This window comes from Rhinoderma darwinii, chromosome 1 (assembly GCF_050947455.1).
Source record: "Rhinoderma darwinii isolate aRhiDar2 chromosome 1, aRhiDar2.hap1, whole genome shotgun sequence".
Lineage (NCBI taxonomy): Eukaryota > Metazoa > Chordata > Amphibia > Anura > Rhinodermatidae > Rhinoderma > Rhinoderma darwinii.
This window is the reverse complement of record NC_134687.1, coordinates 402,914,005-402,925,996: the sequence shown is the minus strand read 5'-3', so window position 1 is coordinate 402,925,996 and position 11,992 is coordinate 402,914,005. Positions and strand designations below refer to the sequence as shown.

The 11,992-nt window shown below is 42.1% G+C and overlaps 1 protein-coding gene across 1 annotated transcript in view; it reads left to right on the top strand.

Moving 5' to 3' along the window:
* The first annotated feature begins 1,361 nt into the window (after window positions 1–1,361).
* The window catches only part of ROR2 (receptor tyrosine kinase like orphan receptor 2), a 186,360-nt gene continuing 175,729 nt past the window's right edge, over window positions 1,362–11,992 (top strand). The window contains exon 1 of the mRNA XM_075828858.1: window positions 1,362–1,824. Coding sequence (XP_075684973.1) covers window positions 1,743–1,824 — 82 coding nt within the window. The 5' untranslated portion in view covers window positions 1,362–1,742. The remainder of the gene's footprint in view (window positions 1,825–11,992) is intronic.

Here is an 11,992-nt window from a genome sequence, read left to right as displayed (position 1 = left end):
TTAGTTTTTTCCATTGGGGAAAGTGTGTTCCATAACGGTCGTAACAATTATTGCCTTGCCTAAATGCACAAAAACATCAACGATAAAACGATGAGCATGCCATACATAAAAATCATTATTGGTTGTGGTATCGGTAAATATAATGCTATTTGTCTGACGTTGACATTTATTCATATGCTGAAACGATCGAACTTGCATGTCGCATTCCAATATGGCGGCACGTTACTGTGTTTGTACTGATAGCAATGTCTATCAGATACTCAAAAAGAATGACCAAACTGCAGATTCGGTTTAATAAATGTTCACGTGTAAATGGGCCTTTAGGCTGGGTCTGTAAATGGCTCCTTTAGTATGGAGTCGTACATTCTCCGTGCACTGCCGTAATGCTCCGTTGGACTCTGTGCGTACGTAGATATTCTCCCCAGGACGCAACGCTTCATTTATCATAGTAAGTCCAAATTCTACTCCATGCCACCATTTTTTTTCAGTCGGATTTGCATGAAATCTAACAGAAGAACCTCTGTTTTCCTCCGTATAAAATCAGAGGCATACAGGGGTACAGTAGATGTCTCATTCATCTCTATGGAAGTCCTATTACTGCTCCGTACAAAACGGATGCGTAATACTGTGGTGTGCGTGCGCCCTAAGCATAGCACTAGGGCTCACGGCTCCGATGGATGCTGCGTGTGCAGATATTCCACACTTAGAAGCAATGCTACTAGGGGATAATACCTCCGTACATACCAAGTCTGATGGGGAATGATAAAAAAATAAAAATGGCGGATTCATATGGAATCTGACAGAAAAATACTCAGTATAAAATCGTCGGCATATGGAAGCGCAGTAGAGGCTCATGCACCTCTGGCTCGTGCAATATTATGAACAGAAGACTATATTACAATATGCACACATGCTCTATTAGTCGATATTGATTGAATACTGTTTCGGAAGGAATATATTAAATAGTAATGTATGGGTGGTACTCTGAATATGCTGAGGGTGAGCAAACTTTGCCAGCTTCCCATAATTGGCATCAGAGTATATGCTGGTTATATTCACTTTCTATATTTACATGTTGATAAGCAGATATTATATTGGAAAGGTTCATTAATCTCGCCCAGGTCCTTATGATACAGAGCTTTCCAGGACATGCTGAGACTTGCGGTACCACAGCAGCCTCAGGTTGCCTAACCTGGTCAAACGTGTTCACCTGGTGTCCTGGCCAGCAGATGGCGCTCGAACAGCCGCATCTCGTTCTATGCCTGACAGTGGTTCCCTCGACGTGACGTCAGGATGCTGTTGGCAGGGGGTGCAGGGAGAAGAGCCTGCCCACTCCTACCTCCCCTCACACTGTGCGGGACTCACAAGGGGGCAGGTCTGGCACTCTGGAAAGACTGCTCCAAACTTTTTTGCTAAAGTCTATTTTTGGTGCTGTCCATGTCCCGTCTGGAGCTTACAAAGATGGTTACACTGGTCACCTAACTACTGAATTCCGTGCCACATTGCTCGGAAGAGCCACACACTGTTCTTATTAGCCACTGCTGTAAAGGTAGAGGGAGTAGGTAAAGTACCAGAGCGGCACAAGGCTGACAAAGAGCTCATTGTACGGGAGCTGGAGGACAAGCAGCAGGCGGCACAGGGGCTGCCAGGCAGCCCCTTCCCTTTGCCACATTTGCCCATCTCACTTTTTTCCTGAGGGACTTTGGATGCTGTAAGGATTGCACTACAAGCAAGCTGCCAGGATGTGCAGGAGAGCTGCGGGGATTGGATCTGTCCTGCTGGGACTGCTGGCAGTGTACACTGTGCTGGGTCATCAGGCTGCAGGTAAGATCACCCTGCCATCACTTCATTGTGGGCATCAGTAAGTGGGTAGCATGTAACTAAGCCCTGTTCTTTGTCACTTTGTACTGGGTGCTTTCTTTGCAGCAATTGTGTAGAAAGTTGTGAACTGGATTCAGGGGAGATCAGAGGTGTGGGACCCCCTCCTGGTGGCATTGTGGGGTCCCCCCATAATTGGTATATTTAATAATTGTTACTATATTGTATCCTGTGTGCGTCTGAAGGCGATGATGATGATGGGTAACATCTGGGCGCTGTTTGCAGGCTTCTTGTGCAGAGCCCCTTCCCTACAATGTTAGTTCAGACAGCTGGATTTTCTGTAGGACCCTTCTATTTAGCTTGGGGGTGGCAAGGCAATGTGATGGTTGGTTTCAGTTGGCATCTTCAACCTACATCCTGAATAATCCTTTACACATGGGGGCATTAGTCATTTATCTTATAGAGTGCACCAAAGGTGGTCCTGGATGTGAGGATAATTCTGCTGATGAATGGTGGGTGGAGTAGTTCTATCTACCCTTTATAGTGTATGGAACAGTTGTAGCATTTAACAAAAAGCTGCCGAAAATTGTAATTGTGGATCAATCTGAAATTGCAATGGTTATTTTTACTGCAATTGGAATGATTTTCCATCTTTGCATGTGTGTGTTTAGTTCACATACAACCCAAGACTGAATTTATATTGAATTATTCTTCTGGTTGGTGCAAATTCTTCTTAGGGGGCATCGGTTAGTATGACACAGCCCTAGAAAGAACCTGGTGTGTCTCCATCTGCTAAATGGCCCACTGAAGGGGGGGTGGTGGGGTTAAAAGGGAGCGTACGCTATATGCAAACAACACCCACCGTCTCAATAAAACCTCTAAGGACAATCAGAAGCGCCAAGGCTCCTTGCATGTGGGTACATCCTCACCATATGGATTTATTTGAAGCTGTAAATGATTTTAAAAGAAATTATGTGCACCCTTTTTGGCACCTCTGATTGGCCTTGGTAGAGCCAGGACTCACCCTTGGCATACAACAGATGAACCCATTTGGTCATCTCTAAGGGCATCTTCTAGATACCCTAAATTTATAGTGTCAGCTCTAGACAGAGATGCCCTTTAATATGTCCAGCTGTCTGTCTTCACATCACCGTTGCCCTTCCGTTGAAGGGTTCCGTTGGAGGTTTCCGTCGAGTGAACCCCTCAACGGAAAGGCAAACAGAAACCTTAGCTTCTGTTTCCCTCACCAATGATATCAATGGTGACGGAAACATCGCTAAAGGTCTTCGTTTGTCACCATTGTGACAGGGTTCTGTTGTTTTGACGGAATCAATAGCGCAGTCGACTTTTGGAACCCTGTCACAACGGTGACAAATGGAAACCATTAGGGCCTGTTCACATCACCGTTCGCTTTCCGCTCCGGGGTTCCGTCGGAGGTTTCCGTCGGGTGAACCCCACAACGGAAAGTGAAAGTGAAACCACAGCTTCCGTTTCACTCACCATTGATATCAGTGGTGACGGAAACATCGCTAATGGTTTCCGTTTGTCACCATTCCGGCAGTTTTCCGGTTTTCTGACGGAATCAATTGCGGAGTCGACTGCGCTATTGATTCCGTCGGAAAACCGGAAACCTGCCGGAATGGTGACGAACGGAAACCATTAGCGATGTTTCCGTCACCATTGATATCAATGGAGACTGAAACCGAAGCTGTGGTTTCACTTTCCGTTGTGGGGTTCACCAGACAGAAACCTCCGACGGAACCCCGGAACGGAAAGCGAACGGTGATGTGAACAGGCATTGAGTAAAATGGTGAGGGAAACGGAAGCTAAGGTTTACGTTTGCCTTTCCGTTGAGGGGTTAACCCGGTGAATATGCCCTAATTTATTACTTTTCTGTTTATCCTAAAGCTTGACAACAAGGTCTGAACGAAAATGTGATTACATAACAGTGAGGATTGATTTGGGAATATTTGTAATTGTTATCTGCTTTTTCTCAGTGGGGGGCATCTTGACATGGGACACACCATAGAGACTAATATATTAGTGATCTTGGCTCATTATTTGAATCGGTCATTGAGGGCTTTGAAGTGACTAAAGCATACCTAACCTTAATCAGACTTTTCAGAATAAGGTGTCATATGTGTGTATATGAGGCATAACACTATTTCTGGCATTATATGGATTGCATTCTGCATTATTTAGCAGTTTCCCCTCTGCGGGCTCCCTCTCTAATCTCTCTGAGCTCGTGGAAGGAGCCTAACTACTATCATGTCTTCTATACACAGAACACAGAGAAGAGGAGAATCCAGCTCTCCTATCTCTATCTATCACATACATATATATATATATATACCACTCCACTCCTGCTCCCTCCTCCCCCTCCCTTCTTCATAGACTTCTATGGGCAGCTGTAACCTGATCCCTCAGTGAGCTAATAGCTAGTGAACAGTTGGGGTATGTGCACACCATGGTTTTTGCTAAGCACCAAAAAAAATAATCTGCCTCTAAATTCTTTTTTGAGGCAGATGTTAAAATGCAAGCATTTTTTGGAGTAGTTTTTTTAGCTGTTTTTTTTATTTAGCAAACACAAAAATACTTGGACGTTTTTTGTTTAAAAAAAAACCGCTCCAAAAGAGTGGTCCTGTTTTTTTCTGCCTCCCATTGATTTCAATGAAGGTTTAAAGGCGGAAATTTCTCCAAGAGACCGCTTGGGATAAAAACGCTTCTACCTCATATTCGCTTGTACTGTTGATTTATGCAAAGTTTGTTGAAAAGTTAAAGAGGCTCTGTCACCACATTATAAGTGGCCTATCTTGTACATAATGTGATCGGTGCTGTAATGTAGATTACACTAGTGTTTTTTTATTTAGAAAAACGATCATTTTTGACTGAGTTATGACCTATATTAGCTTTATGCTAATGAGTTTCTCAATGAACAACTGGGCGTGTTTTACTATATGACCAAGTGGGCGTTGTACAGAGAAGTGTATGACACTAACCAATCGGTGACCAATCAGCGTCATACACTTCTCTCCATTCATTTACACAGCACATAGTGATATAGCTACAGTATATCGCTATGTGCAGCCACATGAACACACTATAACATTACTGCAGTGTCCTGACAATGAATATACATTACCTCCAGCCAGGACGGGATGTGTATTCATTCTCCTGACCACTTCTGTAGTGTCTCTGTGAGTTACAGCATAGGAGGCGTAGTCTCGCGAGATTACGCTGTAACCTGTCATTCACAGCGAGATCTCGCTGTGCTGTGCTGTAACTCACAGAGACGATACAGAAGTGGTCAGGATTCTGAATACACATCCCGTCCTGGCTGGAGGTAATGTATATTCATTGTCAGGACACTGCAGTAATGTTATAGTGTGTTTATGTGGCTGCATATAGTGATATAGCTATATCGCTATCTGCACTGTAAATGAATGGAGAGAAGTGTATGACGCTGATTGGTCACTGATTGGTTAGCGTCATACACTCCTCTGTACAACGCCCACTTGGTCATATAGTAAAACACGCCCAGTTGTCAATTGAGAAACTCATTAGCATAAAGCTAATATAGGTCATAACTCCCTCAAAAATGATCGGTTTTTTTAAAAAAAAAACACTGCTGTAATCTACATTACAGCGCCGATCACATCATGTACAGTATAGGCCACTTATAATGTGGTGACAGAGACTCTTTAAGGCCCCTTCATGTGGCCAATTATCCGGCAAACAAGAACGCTCATTCCCCATCATTGCTCTGTGTAAACAACGATCAGCTGATAAACGGGGAAACGCTCGTTCGTCGGCTGATCGTATCCTTTATGCACAATAATATATTTTTTCGGCAGCACATTTCCATGTAAACAGGGAGGTTTCCTGCCGACATGATAGAAATGTATGGGAACGAGCAGTTGTAGTAACGAGCGCATAGCTCCTTGTGAAAGGAGAAAACGAGCGCCTATCAACGAGCAGACTCGTTGATCGGTGCTCGTTTACACGGCCCATGTCGGGCCGTGTAAGGGGACCCTTAAGGTCCTATTACACAGCCGGATATCGGCCTTGAAAATGAGTGCTGATCAACGATCGGCGCACGTTTTCTCCTTTCACAAGGAGCTAGTATGGGGAGTGCTCGTGGCCATACATTATTATCATGTTGGCAGTGCGTCTCCCTGTTTACACAGGGAAATGTGCTGCCGATAATGATAATATTTAATGCTGCGTAAACGATACAATCAGCCAATGAATGAGCGTTTCCCCGTTTATCAGCCGATCGTTGCCCTGTTTACACAGAGCAATGATCGGGAGCGAACGTTCATATTGGCCTATATAATAAGGCCTTTAGTGTCCATTTAAGAGATTACAGGAAGGTCATAAGTGCATGGAAAATATGAGTGCAGATAACTGCTGAGAAGTATGTGGTACAAGTGTGGATAGTGATAACCTTATCTATCACCAGTGTCCTATCAGCCATTACAATGTGGATCAATGCTGTGTACACCCCATACACCCCTGCTGATCTCTACAGGCATCAACCATTGAGCACAAATACAAGGCCCTCTCTATTTAACCACTTTGTCTCAGGGTGGGTCAATCCGGTGTCAATCCATTCAGTAATCCCGGGGGTTTGACTGTTAATTTTTTGTGTCCACTCACCCTACTGAGCTGAGAATTCATTCAGGTCAAAGTGCACAGGGGATTTGTGATCATAGTTCAGGGGAGCAGAGGTGATGTTGTATATTGGAGTGGACATGTTAATCAAATGCATGTTTTCAAAGAACTTTTCTTCTCCTAGTCCAGCTCTAATCCATTTAGCTCTCCCCAGGAGGTGACAGATGCTTGGATTGTGGACTTCCTGTTGCTCAGCTCCAGGGTCCTGTACTTTCTGCCTCACTGCCATTTGTTGTATTACCTGGAGGAGGGGGGGGAGGGGGTCTCGCTGCCTCTTGTGTGATGTGAGACATTTGATCTGAGTTTTGTAGACAGTTTTCTCTTTATCCTTTGTTGATTTATGATGACCCCTTTTGAAAGTGCAGAGTGGGATGATCTTGTGATAAAAAGTTAAGAGTTTAGGCAAATACATATATATTATATATAGAGAGAGAGAGTACATATATATTATATATAGAGAGAGAGAGAGAGAGAGAGCAAAAATAATATTTAATATAATTTTGTACAAAAATCTAGAAGAACAATTATTTATTTCTTTTCTGCGCTAAACTTATTTCGCGGTGCTTTATAGAGATCGTCATCGCTCACATTAATTATTTTATATCACGGATCGTTGTGGTCAAATTCTGCCAGTTATGGTGGGATCTGCAGACAGTGTAATGTTTAAGATGGGTCACTGTTAGCAGATCCCACCAACATAGTCTGGATCTGCCACTAAATATCTCATGTCTATGCTCACACTGGGCAGTTATCGTTAGATTTTGTTAGGGTCCATCTACACATGAAGATAAATTGATCAAAACGAGTGCCGATCGACGATATAGTGAGTCGTTAATGTTAGAAAGACATGAATATATATGTAACAATAATCGTATGTGTTTTCGGAATTTCGTTTGCTTTTGAGCATCCACCACAGCTCGGCCAACAACTCCACACCTCATGTCTCGTCTGCTGATGACTATCAGATGCCTGCTTACTCATGGGGATGTTCTGCTGACAAACAATTCATTTTAGGTCTTCATAAGAGATTTGATTAACGATTAAACAAGCAATTTCTTGCTGATGGTGCAATCACTGCAATGTTGACCCTGATCATCACTTATTATGAAACGCGACATAATATTGGCTTTTTTTAACAGTCCCTTTCGTTTCGGAACAATCGTAGTGATACCTTGCCTAGTGTAAAAAAAACAAAAAGATCAATGATAAAACTATTGTTTATCATTGATCTAAATTGACTGTGCAAACATGAAAATAAATGCCATCTTTGGAGAAATTGGTAAATGTTCATGTCACTCGCAGCAAAATTTTTATTTACAATTCATATGTTCTGCCTAGTACGCACTTCTCGGGATAGCCGTCACTAGACAACAGTGATGCTGCCCGCAAGGAAGTGGAAACTCCCCCCAATGATTGTACTGCTGGAAGAATGTCCATTAGATTTTTTTGAAACCACCAATTGCCTTTGTTTTGTCTAAGGCTGGCAGTAACTTCGTGGACAACTTGCGGTCATGTAAAACCTGCCTTGTGTATAACCACATCATCCAGTTTTTGGATACCTGCGAGAGATATGCCAGCGCTGAGCCACCGATGAGCAGCCGATCAACGAGACACCGTTGATAGGCGCTTGTTTGCTCCTGTCACACGGAGCTATGGATGGGGACGAGCGGTCGTTACTCCGATGGCTTGTCCCCATCCATTATTATCATGTCGGCAGCGCGTCTCCCTGATTACAAACGGGGTTTTACATAGGACGATTATCGGGTAGACGATCGTCAATATAACGCTCGTTGCCAATAATTTCCCTGTGTAAAAAGGGCAGCGATCAGCAGATGAACGAGCAAACGCTAGATCATCTGCTGGTCGTATCGTTTTAAAAAAGTAAAAGGTTATCGTAGTTGGCAGCACATGATAATAATGTATGGGGACGAGGGATCGGAGTAACGACCGCTCGTCCCCATCCATGGCTCCATGTGACGTGATGTCTCGTTGTATCGGCGCTCGCTGCAGCGGCCGAGTGTCGGCTCTCCTACAGTATGTGTCTCCTCCTAAATAAGAGAATGTCCTTGAGTTTACGCACCATGATGTACTTTTGTTTAATTTACTTTAGGTGACCTCACTTTGAAGATATTTATGACTTTGCTTTCAGGATAACATCACTCCAGAGATATTTACCTCCATGTGTGAGTTCATGCACAAAAGAAAAAGATCCATCACTTTTTTTACAGATGTACTTTAGGTATTCATCTAGAGATTGTGACAACACAAAAAAAGAAAGAATATTTCAGTTGAAAGCTACTTGTAAATGCATATCAACAATGTATCTCTTCTTTTTGGAAGTTAAGGGAGTTTTACACTGGGCGATTATCAGGCAAACGATCATTCATAGAAAGCTCGTTGCCAATAATTGCCCTGTGTAAACAGGGTAGCAATCAGCAGATGAACGAGCAAACGCTCGATCATCTGCTGGTCGTATCGTTTTAAAAAAGTTAAATATCGTTGTCGGCAGCACATCTCCCTACGTAAACAAGAAGATGCGCTGCCAACATGATAATAATGTATGGGGATGAGCGATCGGAGTAACGACCACTCGTCCCCACCCATAGCTGTGTGTGACAGGAGCAAACGAGCACCGATCATCGAGCTGTCTCATTGATAGGCGCTCGCTGCATCGGCCAAAATTGTCCGTTGTAATAGGGCCTTTACCCTAAGTGTAAGAGATTTTCATCTTTAGCGATGTAGATGCAAAGCTGTTGTGGCCTACGTGAACGATGATGATCATTGTGTTCATTCATCTTCAATATAGTGGAGGTCAGTGTTTATTGGAAGTCCAAATTATCTACCAATATTAAGCAAATTCTGAATCTCTTACGTAGACATCTGCGGATGGAAACGGATTCCATAAATACAATTGAGCAATTTATAATCCATAGCAGGCTTGTTTTTATTATTAATCCTAGTTTGTCTGCTTTATTCGGACACGTAGATACATTTACTGGTCCCACGCGGTTTACTAGTTTTTAAGTGGTTGTAGAAGATTCTGTAGCAGAGAAAACCGGACTTTTCCCGGTTGAGGTTAAGTTTCTTCTTTGTTCCAACTGGATGTGATCTGATATCTACAGAGCGATCTCTACTCATGTGTCTTGGCATGCATGACTTGGTCTTGTATCTCTTCTTTGTTCCCAATAATAACATTGAGATTGGAGCTGTTCCAATTATTCTTGTTTCATTGTCCTCATGTTTGACCTGTACATTTTACTAGGGATCCAGATTTCATCTCTTGGGCCGGCATATATTTATTTTTGCTAAGAACAGAGATGCTTTTTAGACATTGTTTAGGAATGTCGATAATGAAATGGGAAGCAGAACGTTTATATGGTTGAAGGCTTATATACATGAAGTGATCTCCAATAACTCAATGCTGAGGAGCAATATTGTTAAGAGTTTCTTACCTAATAAGTAAATCTGTATATTTCCATTCATCATCAATTCTGTCAACCATTAGTGGTATTTTATATATAATTCATTCTTTTGCTCATAAATCATTATAAACACTTATAAACAGACTATAGCTGGTCTGGCATGTATGGATGATGTCTGAATACATTATAATCTTCACGTCAGTAGGTCTGAGATAGATTAAATGTATGGAAATAATCCCAATGATCTTGACTGTTCATTTTAGGCCTAAATCTAAGGGTTAGGCTTATAAAACCTGATTGTTATTCATGATTTATTGCAAAGGAGTATGTTGGTAAAATGTTCATTAACAATAATACATGATAAATAATGGGTGTAGTTCTCAAAGTTGTATATATATCAGTCTTATAAGATAGCCGTACTTATATAAGATAAGCTACTTGGCCAACAACTATGATCCCTGCCCATAAACATTCAACTGGAGGAACTAGCTGATAGACCGTTCGTTTGTCCAGGGGAACAGAGAATCGGACGTGTTGAAATCCACTATTTTGACCCTTGTTTCCCCAAACATGAGACATTGTGAGATAGTTGGGCCGCCCAATACAGATAAGGCTGGGGGCAGATTCCATTAGATGAAGAGGGATTTACTGACAAATATCTAATTTGTATGTCCAGCTTTACGGACTATTTTCATCCAAACTGATCAAATATTCAGCTGACCTGATCAAAGCGGCCACAGTTATCAGGTCAGACCACGGACCTAATATAAGTGGCAAGTATGACTTTTCTAAATAGTTGTAATGATTGGTTAAAAATGGAATTTAATGAGTGTAATGGGGATTTTTATTTCCAAATAAGTCTACCTACAGGGCTTTCTTCTTAGGCTTCATTCACATCTGCATTGGGCTCCGTTCATGGGTTCCGTCGGAGCTTTCCGCAGGGAAACCCATGAACGGAATCCAAACTAAAACAAACGGAAACCATAGGTTATCGTTTGCACCACCATTGATTTCAATGGTGACGGATCTGGTGCAAATGGTTTCCATTTGCCACCTTTGTGTAAGGGTTCCATCGTTTTGATGGAATGAATAGCGCAGTATACTACGGTATTGCTTCCGTCAAAACAATGGAACCCTTAAACAAACGGAAACCATTTGCACCAGATCCATCACCATTGAAATCCATGGTGATGCAAACAGATTCCGTTCATGGGTTCCCCTAACGGAAAGCTCTGACATAACCCATTAACGGTGTCCTGACGCAGATGTGAACGACGCCTTTTTGTAAATGTAATGTGAATGTTAATCTGTGGGGGAAGGGCAGTAAAGAAGAGGGTGACAGGGAGAATTGATCACATTTAACTAGTTGTTTGCAGGAATCCTGCCTTTCTCATGCTCTTTGGTGTTGTTAATCAGCATTGTATTTGTATGGAAATTAGTTTTACTACTTATGACAAAACCAGCAGGCCTTCCATTGGCATTATGTTAAGGGGTGAGTTCCTGTTTCAATACACTATTGATTATTGGCCTATAACGGGTGTCTGTGAAAACAAATATAGAGTCATACAGGCAGCTGGTGCTAACCTGTGATCTTTACAGGTTGTATATGAATGAACTATGATACTGAGGAATTGCAGCATGAGCAATTGTCTAATATAATGTTATTATCAGAATTGCTCCTTTTACAAGCAGGAGAAATTTCGGACTACTCTATTTTTGGAATTATGCTCGATCACTACATAACTCTAGAAGGTATATAATTGAGCCTTAGTTCACCTAACTTAATTTATAAGGAGAACCTCTTTAAGTGTATATTCACATGCAGCAGATTTGTTCCAGAAAGCTCTGTGACTGTCCTATTCATCTGGACGGGGTGTGCAAGAATCCATGTACTTGCTGCAGAAACAACCACATTCAGATGAATGGAACTGATTTTAAGTCGCAGAAACTTCTGAAACACACCAAAATACGCTTCATAAAATCTGCAGGTTTCCGCATCAAAATGTAAAAACTACACCTAAAAACGTAGTGCAGACTTTACCTGCTTAATAACTTGCGTTTATCTGTGGTTTTGATAC